Source organism: Chionomys nivalis, chromosome 8 (genome assembly GCF_950005125.1).
Source record: "Chionomys nivalis chromosome 8, mChiNiv1.1, whole genome shotgun sequence".
In the NCBI taxonomy this organism is placed as follows: domain Eukaryota; kingdom Metazoa; phylum Chordata; class Mammalia; order Rodentia; family Cricetidae; genus Chionomys; species Chionomys nivalis.
The window spans coordinates 70,491,916-70,508,153 of record NC_080093.1 but is presented as its reverse complement, the minus strand read 5'-3'; the positions used below and the strand labels follow the sequence as shown (position 1 = coordinate 70,508,153).

General features: G+C 47.0%; 1 protein-coding gene across 1 annotated transcript; it reads right to left on the bottom strand.

Annotated features, from left to right (window-relative positions):
• Positions 1 to 480: 480 nt before the first annotated feature.
• Nfatc2ip (nuclear factor of activated T cells 2 interacting protein) lies at positions 481 to 14,478 on the bottom strand. The gene is made up of 8 exons (XM_057779265.1): positions 14,086 to 14,478; positions 13,143 to 13,215; positions 10,076 to 10,190; positions 9,524 to 9,604; positions 9,245 to 9,431; positions 6,774 to 6,918; positions 6,526 to 6,635; positions 481 to 2,729 (listed from the first exon to the last, which is right to left on the bottom strand). Exons 1-8 carry the CDS (start codon positions 14,446 to 14,448, stop codon positions 2,571 to 2,573), a joined length of 1,233 nt encoding a protein of 410 aa, XP_057635248.1. The 5' UTR covers positions 14,449 to 14,478; the 3' UTR covers positions 481 to 2,570.
• Positions 14,479 to 16,238: the final 1,760 nt, after the last annotated feature.

Below are 16,238 nucleotides of genomic sequence, written 5' to 3'. Positions count from 1 at the left end.
TTTTCAAGACAGGGTTTCTCTGTAGCTTTGGTTCCTGTCCAGGAACTAGCTCTTGTAGACCAGGCTGGCCTCGAACTCACAGAGATCCGCCTGTCTCTACCTCCCGAGTGCTGGGATTAAAGGCGTGCGCCATACCACCACCTGGCATAAACCCTGTCTTCTGCTCAGCTCTCTTGCTGCTTCTCACCCAAGCAGAGGAACCATCCTCCTGTGTTTTTCCCTCCCAATAAATGTCCTGTGTGAAGTTTACTGGGTCACTTGTGTGATGTGGTATTTCTTGGCTCCCGACTGCCAGGATTCCTTTTCCCTGAGAGCTATAGCACAGTGTCTTCATTCTGAGCATCTCTGCACTGTTAAAAAGCCATGGATTTTGTTAACCAAGGACAAAGAAGGATGGCATTTGGGAATAACTGATGGCCTCTGTCACAAGAACTTCAAATGGTATCGATGACATAAGAACCACAAAGAGAAAGCATCAGGTGTTGCTAAGTTACAGGCATCTCCCTTTATTAGCTGAGACTGAATACATAACAGCAATGTGTCCAGATTCATTAATCCTCACACGAGAGCTGAGAAACCTGGAAGCTATGCCATTTCATAGAGTATTTTAATGTTAAAAATTCAAAGGAATAACATTCTTACAAAAAAATTTAAGAAGTTGACATATTTTTGTGAAAGTCGGACTATATATTAGTAGATTAATTTTTTTTAGTAGACAAAGCTTAGAAAACTGGCTCATTATAATAAAATACAAAATAAACTTGCTCTCCCAAACAAGGTGCATTTCAGATGGTTCAGAAGTGATGTACAATAGTCACGATCCAGTACAGCCTAGCTGCAACCAGGGAGAACCAGAGCTGAGAGCTCAGAACAGCAGCACCCACACCATACCATGGTAGACCAGCTAGAACTCCATTCTCATTTAGTGATCTCAATATGAGAGAGATAAAAGAACAAAAAACTAGCAAGCTAACAGAAGAAAACGGAAGTTTCTTAACTAGTTTAGAAATCCAAAAGTATCAATCCTGAGACTCCCGCTAGAGCCTCCCACTATGGAAGTTCTTCCTCATTTTCTCGAAGAAGAAGAAGAAAAAAAGGCAACAGACCTTCGACCAAAGCCAACTGTCTACATTAAAATTAAGAATGTCTGCTTGGTGAAAATCCCCTGAATACACAAGGTGCTATTCTGAAGGCTATTTGCAATTGCCCAGAACACAAGCAACTCACAAGAAACACACACAAAAGCAAGCCTCACAAGAAAACAAGCAGTTAACAAAGATAACCAGAAGGTGGACGTGGATAAGAAATGGTGATCAGATAAAGGATGTTAAAGTATGCGGTGCTTTATACACAATGAACTGGCAAAATCAGAAAGTACGGCAACACCAAATACTGGTTAAAGATAAGGAAAGAGAAGCTCCAAGAAAGGCCAGTCCGCATTCTGAAGAAAACGTTAGAAAAACCAGAAAAATGAACCCACAGTCCCATCCTGGCCCAGAAGTAAACACATAAGATGTTTGCTGTAGCCTGGAATATGGTACCAAGGCTGGAGACTCAGGCATCCTCCCACTTAAGGCAATGTGTGAGTAAAATCATCTAACGCCCCTAAGGGGCACCCACAGCAGATCAGAGCAACAACAGATCTAGAAAGCGCTAACAAGGCTAAACTGTCACTCATACCGAGTGAAGACAGAATGTCTATTGCACAATACCGTGTATATATACTAAAATCGCACTCATTTAGAAATTTATCTTATAAAGACATTCACATTCAAAGACATAAATATACTAAGTGGGTGGGAGGATCGAAAACTAGAGAAGACCTCGCACTCAACAGCAGCATGTGCTCAGATGTGGCTAGATGTACAGGCCAGGAAGTGTGTAGCAGACATTGGCTAATCCTGGAAGACTGGATGCCCAGGGCTGAAGACACCACTATTGTTAACCTTTAAAAATTACACTCATCTGCCTAGTTCTCAGCTTCAGCATCTATGCTGCCCATCACCTGCTTATTTTCCTGCAACCAAGGATCCCCACCAGGGGATGTACATGTATTCTCAGCTCCCAAATAAAAACTAAAATCACTGTTGGTCCCCAATGTGGCCTAAATCCCAAGCTGGGCACCCAAATGCAATGCCCATTCAGCTCAACAAACCCAATATTTGCCAAGTTTCACAGCACAGACGTTTGATGAAGTGCACTAATGAACGTGAAATGGTAGGAAAGCCAAGACCCCTTTTTTGTACCCCAGGGACTGCCAGATATAGCACAAACATACACACAGCACAGGCAGCTGGGGCAGACACAGTCACACAAATAACAATCAGCCAACTGCTTGAGACTATGGTAACAAGAGACAGGTCAAAGGTCATGCCCTGGTTTTACCTCAACTTCACAGAAACATCCTTAGCATGTGCACAGTCCAGGGTTCAATCCCCAGTGCTGGAAATAAATAAATAAATGAGTTCTAATTCAATTTCTGTTAGCCCTTGTGGGGCAAAAAGTAATAATAAAAGTGGGAGCTGTTGTCCCCAAGTCTTGGCTCTACATCCAAACAGGAGGAGGAAGCTTCAGCCCCAAACTTCAATGAGATCCCCAGATTCCATGCCCAGATCAGCTGGCAGCTCCTTGCCCGAAAGCTTTGTTCCATCAAAGAAGAAGGAGAGCTTGTGTCCGGAGAGTCCCATGGTCTCCTCGTAGTGTGACATGAGGACCTTAAGAGGAGAATCCTGCACAGAGACACAAACAACAAATTTAAGACTATGAAAGCTAAGTGGGGGAGCTCCTACAGGGGCAGGCAGAGAAGCTGGGACACAGGTCAGGAGTGCAGTACAGTGGTCAAGCACACACAAGTTCAATGTGCTAAGTTCATTCTTTAGCACACACAAAAAAAAAAGAAAGAAAGAAAAAGAAAAAAAAAGGTTAACTTTTAGCCAAGCATGCAGCACATGCCTGAAAAGACAGGACTTACAGAGTAGAAGCTTCAGGCCAACCTGGGCTACACAGTGAGCTTCAGGCCAGCCTTGGCTACGTAATTAAGTCTCAGGTCACCCTAGGTTACATAATGAGACCCTATCTGAAAATAAATTAAACAGAACAAACAAAAAAGAACATGGGGGGCTGGAGAGATGGCTCAGCGGTTAAGAGCATTGCCTGCTCTTCCAAAGGTCCTGAGTTCAAATCCCAGCAACCACATGGTGGGTCACAACCATCTGTAATGAGGTCTGGTGCCCTCTTCTGGCCTGCAGACAGAATATTGTATACATAATAAATAAATAAATATTTAAAAAAAAAAAAAAAAAAAAAAGAACATGGGACAAGGAAGACGAGGGCAGAGCACATCAATAAAATAAGAACCCTGGAGGGGAAGGCAGGCTCCTCAGGAGCTGCAGAGTGGGACCACAGAGGACAAAAAGACTCCAGGGTACAGACTATGGGATACACAGGTTCCCTAAGCTCAGCCGATCCCCTCTGAAATAGAACTGTGAATGAAGTGAACGTAAATTCTAGAGGACTGTGTGTGACTTAGAAAAGTGTTGTGGGGGGCTGGAGAGATGGCTCAGTGGTTAAGAGCATTGCCTGCTCTTCCAAAGGTCCTGAGTTCAATTCCCAGCAACCACATGGTGGCTCACAACCATCTGTAAAGAGGTCTGGCGCCCTCTTCTGGCCTTCAGGCATACAGACAGAATATTGTATACATAATAAATAAATAAATATTTAAAAAAAAAAAAAAGAAAAAAGAAAAGTGTTGTGGGTCAGCCTGTGTGCCCCAAAGACACCCTGTTATCCTGACCTGGCACATGGGAATGTGGCCTTCTTGGACTTAGGCCTCTGCATATATAATCAAGTTAGATGAGCTGACACCTTGTTCGGATAGCTAATCCAGCACGACCTAGGTTCTTCACAGGAGGAAACAGAGACACCAGGAGTACACCAAGGAACTCCGGCGGCCACCAGAAGCTACAAGGAGAAAGAAGACTCAACATGGAGCCTCAGCCTACAGAACTGTAAGAATCGACTTCTGCTGCTCCAAGCCCGCCAGCTGTGGTGGGCATCCCTTGTTCATTCCATAGGGAGATATATTCCAAGACATTTATCTGGCACCTCAAGTCAACAATAGCACCAAACCCCATATGCACCATGCACAGTAACACACCTATGATACTTTAGGAGTTATGGGGCGGTGATATAGCTCAGAGGATAAAGGCATTGGGCTGCCAATCCCTAGAACTCCCATGCTAGGAAACTGATTGCCTCCAGTTATCCTCTGACCTCCACATACTCCATGGCGCGCGTGCGCGCACACACACACACACATTATACAGTAGGAAATTGGAAATTAACAAAAGTAAAATTAGTTTTTTGTTGTTGTTTTTGGATTTTTTTTTTTGAGGTTCTCACTCTACTCTTGGGTGGCCTGTACTGGGTTAGCCTCAAACTCAGAGATCTACTGGAATTAAAGGAGTGCCACCACACCTGGAGAATTAGAAGAATCTTAACAATATACTATATACTATAATAAAAGTTATAATTTATGAATATATAAAAATGAAACAAGAAAAAATACAGTAAGTCTTAAAGCAGTGGTCCTCAACCTTCCTAATGCTGTGACCCTTTAATACAGTTCCTCATTTTGTGGTGACCTCCAACCATAAAATTTTCATTACTACTTCATAACTTTAATTTTGCTATTGTTATGAATAATAATGTAAAAAACTATGTCTGAGGCAGTCTCTGTGAAAGGGCTGTTTGACCCCCAGAGGGGTTGTGACCCACAGGTTGAGAACTACTGTTTGTTTGTTTTTTTAAAAATAATTTATTTAACTTTATTTCATGTGCGTTGGTGTGAAGGTGTCAGATTCCCTGGGACTGGAGTTACAGACAGCTGTGAGCTGCCATGTGGGTGCTGGGAATTGAACCCAGATCCTCTGAAAGAGGAGCCAGGGCTCTTAACCTCTGAGGCATCTCTCCAGTCCCGAGAACTGCTGTTTTAAAGTGAGCCAGAGAGATGGTTCACAGGTAAAGGTGCTTACTGTCAAGCTGTACGACCTAATTCAATTCCCAGAACGCCACACAGTAGAACCACTTCCCACAGGCTCTCCTTGAACCTTCACACATGCACTGTGACACAAGCACCCACCCAAATACACAGACACAAAGAAAAAAAAAAAAACTAAAACTAAAAAGACGGGGCTGGAGAGATGGCTCAGTGATTAAGAGAACTGACTGCTCTTCCAGAGGACCTGAGTTCAACTCCCAGCAACCACATGGTGGCTCACAGCCATCTGTAATGGGGTCTGGTGCCCTCTTCTGGTCTACAGGCAGGATACTGTATAAATAAATAAATCTAAAAAAAAACCTAAAAAGACGTACGGCTTTGAGATGTGGTTACAGCTCAATGACAAAATAACAGCTTAGCATGCACAAGGTGTGGATTGAATCCATTATTACTGTATATCGTCGTTATTAACAAGGGTCCTTTTCCAGTTAATGGGAAGAACTGCAGTGGTTTGGATGAAAATGGCCCCCACAGGCTCATAGGTAGTGGCACTATTTGAAAGAATTGGGCTGAGTAGTCTTGCTGGAGTTGGTGTGGCCTTGTAGAAGGAAGTGTGTCACTAAGAGTGGACTTTGAGATTCTCAGAAGTTCTATCCAGCCCAGTGTCAAGTCGCTCTTCCTGCCTGCAGATCTGGACATAGAACTCTCAGCTCCCTCTCCAGCACTGTGTCTGTCTGCATGCTGCCATGCTTCCCACCATAATAATAATGGACTCAACCTCTGAACCTGTAAGCCAGCCTCAATGACTTCGCGTGGTCATGGTCTCTTCGTAGCAATAGAAACCCTAGACAGGAACAAATGGTTGCTAGCAGAAATGGGATGGAAGCTATGGCTTGAATAAGAATGGCCCCCATAGGTGCTAGCATTTGAAATCTTTTTTTTTTTTTTTTTTTTTTTTTGGTTTTTCGAGACAGGGTTTCTCTGTGGTTTTGGAGCCTGTCCTGGAACTAGCTCTGTAGACCAGGCTGGTCTCGAACTCGCAGAGATCCGCCTGCCTCTGCCTCCCGAGTGCTGGGATTAAAGGCGTGCGCCACCACCGCCCGGCAGCATTTGAAATCTTGATCCACAGTTGGTAACATTTTGGGGGAAGCTTAAGAGGTATGGCTTTGTTGGAGGAAGCAAGTCATTGGAAGAGGCCTTTGAGAGCTCACAAAATCACTTGACCGTGATTAGCCATGGAGGCTCACAGTGGCTGTCCCAGCCCTCATAAACTCTAACCTCTGGAACCACAGACCCCCAAAATCCCTTCCTTTCCTAAATTGCCTTGGTCATGGTGGTGTATCACAGCAACACAGACCCTGAACAATATTCTTTCTCTCCATGACCTAGGCTGGGTAGGCACACAGAAACAGAGGGGATTTGCAGCAAGTCAGAATTAGGAGAAGTCCATGTCCTGCCGACTGACCAAATGACAAGAAGCAGGCAAAGCAAAGGGGAGGGGCACAGGCAGCACTTTTCCTACTTACAGGAGACAGGGAGATCTCCATCATCTGGTGTTTTTCCTTCCCCTGCACCCGGAGCTGGAGCTGCTGGGATGTCTCTGTGGCCTCTGAAGAACTGGCCAGCACCACACAATCTATGGAGAGCGGGATTGAAATGTCAGGTTCAAGTGGAGGCCTGGGAACAGAGTCTACCTCTAGAGCCTTTCCATCCCCCTTAACCCCGCCCACAGCAAAGACTTCCTCAAGACCCCTCTTCCTTGCCTTCTACTCACCAATGATGTCAGCCACTCCCAGTTTTAGGGCCCTAGGGGTGGCAGTAGGGGACAATTCTGTCTCTCCAAAAAGTAAAAGAATTCTGCTCGGAGACACCCCAAGATGATTTGCCATGTAATCCACCACATTCTGAAGGGGCTCCGACTAGGACAAAGACAAACAAAGGAATCTTCCAGCCTTGGCATTCCACACCCCAGCCCTGAGCCACCACCCCAAACATAAGGTTCTGGCCTGGGCCACTTGCTGAACTCTTTAACTCTGAGAGTTACCATATTTATCAGGAAAATACGAAATTAAATAGTGTCAACTCAGTGGTCTAGGCAAATAGCACAGAGAAATTAAAAGGCTGGGGCTAAGGAGATGGTTCAGTCAGCAAAGTGTCTGGCATACAAGCAAGAGGACCTGACTTTGGTTCTTCAGCACTACATAAAATGCTGGGAGTGACAGGTAGAACCTGCATCCTGGTACTGAGAAGGTGGAGATAAGAGGATCCCTCGAGCTCATGGCTAGCCAGCTTCACTGCATCAATGAGCTCCAGGTCTAGGAAGAGGTCATCTCAAAAAATGAGGTAGGCTGGGCAGAGGTGGCCCGCGCCTTCAATCCCAGCACTCAGGAAGCAGGTCTCTGTGAGTTCAAGGCCAGTACAAGAGTTAGTTCTAAGATAGGTTCCAAAGCTACAGAGAAACCCTGTCTTGAAAAATCAAAAAACAAAAAAACCAAGTGGACGGCAATTGAGGAAGTCACTAGACATCATCCTCTGGCTTCCACAAACATATGCATGTACACAGGCACATACCCAGAAGATCATATCCTTAACAGAGAGAGAGAGAAAAAGAGAAAGAGAAGCAAGCAAGTGGATTAGGAGGTAAAAAAGGGGGTGAAGGGCAGAACCTCAAATACATTCTGGGCACTACTACCATTTTTTTTCCTTAAACTCAGAAATTTGAGCCCTTAGGGAAACCGCTCATTTCAAAGTTTGGTACAAACTCATTCTTCTTTCTCAATGCTAGAGATGAAACTCAGGGCCTCACAAACACTATGTCAATTCCTGTCACTGAAGCACAGCTCCAACCACGCATCTATGTTGGAAGTACCCTATGGAGCAAAAAAAGCAGTGCCGGTAAGGCCATCTGCAACCAGCCTGCAAGCCTGGGTTTAGCTGCTTGGCCACACATGGTCTGTGCTCATGAGAGATCACTTCCACTAGCACTCTTGAACTTATCATCCAGCACAAATGTCGGCCTTTGCCAGGAAGCTGAGTAAGCTCAGGATTACTGTGTGCTACCTGCTGTGTCCAAGGCAGAACGAACATACAAGGGAAGCATGGCGCCCTGGAGGAGAAAGGCAGCCTAGAGGAGGACTCTTTTTAAAAAGCTTCAGGAAGCTGGGCAGTGGTGGTGCAGGTCTATAATCCTCCAGCACTTGAAAGACAGAGAGGCAGGCAGATCTGTGAGCTGGAGGAGGTCAGTCTGGTCTACAGAACAAGTTCTAAGACAGGCACCAAACTACAGAGAACCCTGCCTTGGAAAAAAAAACAAAAACAAAAAACAACAAAATAAAGAAGTAAATAGACAAATAAATAAATGAATAGCTAGCTTCAGATGCTGGAGAGGCAGTTCACAACTGTCAGAAGCTCTAAGTCCTGGAATTCAATGACTTCTTCTGCAGGTACTTGCATTCGTGCGCATACCAAACGCAGACACACACCTAGACATAATTTTTGTTTGCTTGTTTTGTTTTTTAAGACAAGGGTTCTCTGTGTAGCCCTGGCTGTCCCGGAACTAGCTATGTAGACCAGGCTAACCTTGAACTCACAGAGATCCGCCTGCCTCTGGCTGGGATTAAAAGTGTGTTCCACCACCACCCAGCAACACCTACACATAATTAAAAAATAAATCCTAAAACCCATAAAGATACCATGTATTTCTGTGTGTTCATTTTTTCAAACAGGGTATAGCTATGTAGTCCATGCTGGTTTCAAATTCTAGAGTCCCATGTTCCCACCTCTCAAGTGCTGAGATTACAGATATGTACCAACCATCACACCTGACCTAGAGACGGGATGCCTAGGTAGCTTTGAAAAATGATAAAGTTTGGCCAGGCGATGGTGGCGCACACCTTTAATCCCAGCACTCGCGGAGGCAGAGGCAGGCGGATCTCTGTGAGTTCGAGACCAGCCTGGTCTACAGAGCTAGTTCCAGGACAGGCTCCAAAGCCACAGAGAAACCCTGTCTCGAAAAACCAAAAAAAAAAAAAAAAAAAGAAAAATGAGAAAGTTTGTCAAAAAGAGACAAGAATGAGGAAAAATGTAGACAAAGGGAACAACAAGAGCCAAAGCACAGAGATGAAAGCGTAATGGGGGATCCAGAGAACAGGATGGGAAGAAAGGAAGATGGACCCCTCTACCACTTCAATACCCTTCTCTCCAAAGGCAGACACTGGTCCTGTCCTCGCTGCCCCAAGCACTCACCGTCATGACAGGCAATCTGACTAGGTCAGCTCGGCACCGGATCTTGAGGGTGAAGGGTCGCGGGCTCTGTGGCAAGGCAGGTTCCTCCACTAGGACCACCTCATCATCTAGGCTCTGACGGGCCGGACTCTGGTGCTGGTTGGGGCTTAGGCAGGACCGCAGATCTTGGAGGCGCTTATTCACTTCCCTGGGTACAGACAGAACATTGGGACAGTTGAGGTCAAAAAGCCTCTCCATCAGCCCTTCCCTGCCACAGTCAGAGCTCCCCAGCCCCAGCACCTCAACTTCTTGAGTGCCTCCGAATGCTTTCTGCTTTTGTTCCTTGGTGAAGGCCAGGGCAAAGGAGAGACATCTTGGTCCCTACAGAAAGAAGAAAACAGGTAGGATGGTGGCAAAGGACAGATTCCAACACATACTTCCTTGTAGACTGGGGACCTCAAGGAACCTGAGAGAGCGGAGAATCGAGAGAAAACACTTCTTTGCTAGAAGACATCTGTGGTAAGAAACACTGAAATAAGCGATGGAAACACTTCATCTTAGGATTAAGTCACTTTCCAGGAATGTCGGCTCTCTAACAGACGACACCAGGCACTTCCTACCCAGCTACTCAACGACTCTCAAGTAGGTGACTGACTAGCTTCAGTACAGAGTGGACAGGACAGCGGGTGGATGGAGCCACACCCCACATGTCCACCTCCACTCCTCAGCATGGTCTAGGAGGTCCTGGGTCGCCCTTCAGGACGAGCCACCCAAAAGTCCTGCCTTCCAAGGCTTCTTTCCAAAGCCCTCCTTGCTCCTCCCAGAGCCTCATAGCCCCAGTGCCTCACTCACGGAAGCGCCTCCATTGTCTCTTCTTTCTCATGGTTACTCCTCAGCTTCTTCTTCCAAGGAGAACCCGGAAGTAGGGCATCAGGGGGAGGATTGCCAGATTCTGTCACATCTGCCTCTAGGGGCAGAGGAGACAGAGAAAATGGTTAGCTGACAGATGGCAGGGAGGTCAGGAAGAAACAAGGCTACGACTTCAGGAGGGGCTGGAAGGCCAGGTGTGGGGGCACATGCAAATCTTGACACAAGAGAGGCTGAGCCAGAGGTCAGGAGTTGGAGGCCAGCGCAGGTCAGAGACTCTGGGAGTTTTTGTTCTTTTGAGTTTTGTTCTAAAAATGGGTGGGCAAGAGGTGGGGGGACAGCTCATTACAGAGCACATGAGCATCCAAACATCCTGCATGTATAAATGCATGTTTGAGTGTGTATGTGTACATGTGTAGATCAGAAGTCAACCTCAAGCCGTGTGGGGTGGCACACATCTTTATTCCCAGCACTTGGGAGGCAGAGGCAGTCTGGTCCAAAGAGAGTTCCAGAACAGGCTCCAAAACTACTGTGAAACACTGTCTCAGGAGGAAAAATAAAATAAAAAACCAACAACAACAAAAAAGAGGTCAACCTCAAATGTCATGCCTTAGGTACCATCCGCCTTGTTTTTTGAGACATGGTCTTGCGTTGGCCTGGAACTAGCTGACTAGACCAGGCTGGCTGGCCAGCAAGCCCCCAGGGATCCACTGTGTCCCAACTTCTCCCCAGTGCTGGGATTATCAGTGTACGCTATCCTGCCCAGCACTTCTCTCCCTGGGTTTGGGGCTCAAATGCAGTCCTTAGGCTTGCACAGTGAGCACTATGAGGCGTCGCTCTAGTCCCTATGCAGTACTTTTCAACATCAGACAAATACTTGTGGGGTGTGTTTAACTTATGTGCTATGCTGCTGCTGTTTATGTGTCTGCGTGAGGTGAAGGCAGCAGATGGAAGTCAACTCTCCAGAGCTGGCTCTCTCCCATCACTGTGGATTCTGGGGATTGAGCTCAGGTTTTCAGGACTGTTTAGCAAGCGCTTCTACAAACCGAGCCATCTTCCCAGTCCTATTTAATACTTTTTATTACTTCCCCCACTTGAATTTAAATTCCCTTCTGTTGGTTAATGAGTGTGCTCTTCATTCAATTCTCACCACCACAAATACTGAGCAAATGAAACTATGATACTAAACCCTACATGATAGTTCTCAACAGAGACAAATTTGCCTCCCAGATGGCATGTCACATGTCTGAAGTGGATTTTGACTGTCACAACACAGACAGGAAATGGGTTAGAGCATGCTACTGACATCTAATGACCAGAGGTCAGGATGGTTCAAAAACTACTCTATCCAGCATCCCTACAACAAAGAGTGCTCCAGTCTAAATTGTCAGAGATGCTGAAGTTGAGAAGCACTGACCCTAACTAAATATGGCAGCTACTGTAGCACTGGAGTCCTGGTTTGTTTGTTTTGTTGTTGTTATTGTTTTAAAATTCACTTATTTGGGACAGGGGTTTCATGCCATAAAGTACGTTCTCTTCTACTCTACCAAAAATAACAAATCTCCCATTATTTTTGTCACTGGGTGCGTGGGCTTCCAGCAGCATCTCTTCCTGTTTCACAGTAAGAGTGGCAGCATTACAGATGCACACCACCCCATCTGGCTTTTTATTCTATTTATTTATTTATTTTGGTTTTTTGAGGCAGGGTTTCTCTGTGTTGCTTTGAAGCCCATCCTGGAACCAGCTCTTGTAGACCAGGCTGGCCTCGAACTCACAGAGATCCTCCTGCCTCTGCCTCCCAAGTGCTGGAATTAAAGGCGTGTGCTACCACCGCCTGGCCCAAGTGTGCACTCTTAAAAACCTTTCAGAAATCCCCAGCACTGAGTTTAGACACTAAGGACATTCCAGGTGCTACCCTAAACCACATACATGGCCAATAAAAAAAATATATATATATATAATTCCTTTAATTCTCAACAAAAACCCTTTGAGATAGGTCCACTATTACCCCCATTTTCCTGATGAGGAAAACTTGCCCAAGGTCACACAGCTATGAAAGATTTAAACACAGACCACGTGACTCCTTTTTTTTTTTTTTGGTTTTTCGAGACAGGGTTTCTCTGTGGTTTTGGAGCCTGTCCTGGAACTAGCTATTGTAGACCAGGCTGGTCTCGAACTCACAGAGACCCACCTGCCTCTGCCTAGAAGTGCTGGGATTAAAGGCGTGCGCCACCACCGCCCGGCTCACGTGACTCCTAAGGCTGCTCTTAATCGGCCTACCACACTCCCTCACCTAGCAGAAGTCTGGATTCAAGACTGACCACTCCACTAGTAGCCTTGACCTTAGTCCTGGCCTTCACAAAGGGTTTGCAAAATTCCTGTCAACAGGGAAATAAAGACTGGGCAGTCCTGATAAAATTCTAAGAATAGACTAGTGGCCCCAGCACCTGGAAGGCAGAGGCAATCTCTGTGAGTTCGAGGCCAGCCTGGTCTACAAGAGCTAGTTCCAGGACAGCTAGGACTGTTACACAGGGAAACCCTGTCGTCCCCCCCCCGCCCCCCCCAAAAAAAATCAAAGAATACTCTTCTGGCTTCATAGTGTCCCCAAGGAATGAAACCCCATAGGAGTTCTGGTGTAACAAAGAGTCTCGGCACCTCCCATCCACCTCTATTATGACAGCACAATTGGAATGACTGGAGGAGGCACCTCAAAACCTTACACTAACATATTCTTATGCCTGTCGGGACCTTTAGGTGGGGAAGGTAATGGACATTGCTGCTAAGTAATGTCCTGCACCTTCTAACTAATAAATGAGTTCCTTTCTGAACTAGAACCTTTCCCTAGGTCAGATACAAGAGTCCCTTCTCCCAGTCCCAGTTAGAATCAGGGGTGTGACTCAATGGGACAGCACCTGGTCACCATTCTCCAGACCCTAAGTTCCACTGAGGCAGAGAGAAATGGAGAGAAAAGACAACATTGACTGCGGATATGTAAACTCTGGGAAGTTCCAGAGAAGCCAGCGCTGGACACTACCTACAAGCCCTCCCTTACCATCCTCAGGCTCTGAGAGACAAAATTTCAAGAGGGATGAATTATCTGGGATGAGGTTGAGGCTGCTTTGTACCTACAAAGACAAAAGGGAGAAGACAGGTCTCACATCCGGTCTACTCTACTCAAGCTGGGAATGCTTCTTCCCCCACATCCAGCTCTTTTTTTTTTAATTTATTTATTTATTAAGTATACAGTTTATTTATTTATTAAGTATACAGTAATCTGTCTGCATATGTCCCTGCAGGCCAGAAGAGGGCACCATATTTCAATACAGGTGGTTGTGAGGCACCATGTGGTTGCTGGGAATTGAACTTAGGACCTTTGGAAGTGTAGCCAGTGCTCTTAACCTCTGAGCCATCTCTCCAGCCCCACATCCAGCTCTTAAGCTTTCCCTAAGGACTCCAGCCTCTGAAGGGCATCCAGAGTCTAGCTTCCTCACGATTCGAAACTGCAGTGCCCTCCTCCCTCTTAAGGTACTCCGAGGATGCAGGCTTAGTTCCCCCTTCTTGACCACTTTGCTAGCACCAGTCACCTGGCTCACCCGAAAACCTAAGGACCCTGGGTTCCTAGAAAATCCCTGTCCTTTCTGAATCCCCATAGATCCTCCCACCCACCCCCGCCCCCATAAATATCCCAACTCTTTGGCTTCCTTACTACTGGCTCCAACCTCAAAATCCCAACGGGCGCCAAAGCCCGGTCCCCCTGTCCTTCCAAATCCTCTCTGAATCCTGTGGTACCGAGTCCCTCAGTCTCCCTCTGCTGAAGACTGCAACCCCAGATACGCACGTACTTGCGTACTTTCAACATCCCCGAAGTCCCTCTTGTCTCCAACCTAAAGGTATCCATGACACCCCCACCCACACACATCCCACCGCCCTGAGCCAAACCCACAGAGCCAGCCTTAGCACTCCCTCAACAGCCCTTCTCGGGGACCTGGCTGCACCTTCCCGGAGTACACAGGAACCACCGGCGCTTCGCCCGGATCCAGCAGCCGCCGCCGCCGCCGCCGGACCAAGGGACGAGGGGCTCCTGCAGGCCCCTCGTTCTCCCCTTCACTGTTACTGTCGCTATCCTGGCCAGGAGCGGCCGGCGCCGGGGACCGGGCGGCCGGCATTTCCACAGGGTCCGTGACGACTCCCAGGATCTCCTCGTCGCTGTCACTGACCAAGTCCACAAGCACTGTGTCTGAAATGAGCAGAGACGGAGCCTGCGGGGCGCGAGGACACCGGCCACGGGCGACCCGGGCTCTTCGAGCGCCTCCGCCGCCACCGCGGGACCTCGGGCTCCGTCTCCCGGGTTCCGCCATCTCTCAAACACCTTCCACACACACCGGCCTCTACAGCCTCGCCGGCCGCACACGAGCGACTCCACCTTTCATTGGACGAACACCTTGCCAGTCGGCACCTCGTCCCACCCACACGCTTGGGGGAATTCGCCTACCTACCCTCTCATTCGTCAATTTACCCGTCTATCACCCACCATCCACTAAAACAAAGGCGCCAAAGATTCCAATCTTTCGGTGCAAAGAAGATTTCGGTTCTGTAGAGTTCACCCATTGGTTAAACTTCCTCCGGACCCGCCTTCCCCAGGACCCGCCCATCGGAGAAATCTGTCTTCCTGATTGGTGGAAGACGGGCGCTCCTGGAACTTGTAGTCCTCGTACTCGGAAGTGACGGGATAAACTAAGTGGACTGAGATCTTCCGCCTGTGTCTTTGCAGATTTCATCCCTTTGTCTCCTCAACCTCGGTGTGGCAGGAGTTCCATTCAACACTAAACACTTTCATACATGTCACCTCGGACATCCTCTACATACACAGTTATCAAAAGAGCATATACCTTACTTAGCACAGCACAACTCAGAAACACTTTTTAGGGCCAGCCCATGCAGCTCGCAGGCAAGAGCTACAATGAAGCAGGCTGGGTGAATCCTGTGCCTGAGAAGGGCTACGGGGAAGAATGGGTGCTCCAGCAAATGCAGGTGGCTTTTCATGGTTTTGAGCCAAGGGAATTCTGTTCAAGATGGAAGCCCAAGGAAGTGCATATATTATGCAGATTTAACAAAAGGTGTTTCTCTGGTGGTTTGGGTTTTGAGGGATGTGACTGGAGCTCCAGGTTTCAAACATATTCAGCAAGTACTGCAGCACCGAGTCTACCCCAAGGGGTTTCTTTTCTTTTCAAATAATTAAGCTCAAAAGCAGAATTCTCATGATCCAGAAATAAAGAAACCAAAGCCGCCATAATGGGTGGGTGGGGAAATGCGTGGTCAAGCAGCTCACAAGGTTTGCAAGAATCCTTAGCACAGAAGTCTGACTACCTAACTAGGGACAGAGGTGGAGACTGAGGCCCTTGGAACAGCACAGAGCTGAAATGGAGCTCCTGCCCGAGGCTGGGGACTGAGAAAGGACTGCCCCTCTTCTGGGCACAGACAATGAAGGAAGATCCTCCCCCGAGCCCTGGTATTTGGTATGAGAGTAAAAGTCATCGTGCAGGCTAAGGAAGTATCTCAGATAGCGGTGATTACATTCATGAGGCTCCGTGTTCCATCCCCAGCACATTGTCCACACACACCTCTAACCCCACAGCTGAGGAGGAAAAGGAGGAAGGTCAGAAACCCAAGCATCCTAGGCTAGAGAGAGAGCTGGAGGCCAGGTATACATGAAAGTCTGTCTCAAAAACAAGATAAAATACAAATTCTAGGGGCTGGAGAGGTGGCTCAGCAGTTAAGAACACTTGCTTCTTTTTTTTTTTTTTAAATATTTATTATTTACTATGTATACAATAGTTTATCTGTGTGTATGCCGAAGGCCAGAAGAGGGCACCAGACCTCATTACAGATGGTTGTGAGCCACCATGTGGTTGCTGGGAATTGAACTCAGGACCTTTGGAAGAGCAGGCAATGCTCTTAACCGCTGAGCCATCTCTCCAGCCCACACTTGCAGTTCTTACAGAGGAACTTAGAGACTTAGAATCATCTTTAACTCCAGCTCTTGGGAATCTTCTGACCTCTGTGAGTTCCAGGAACATACGTGGCATACATATATGCAGCCAAACACTCATACACATAGAAATATGCATAAAAGAACACGGGGAAGATT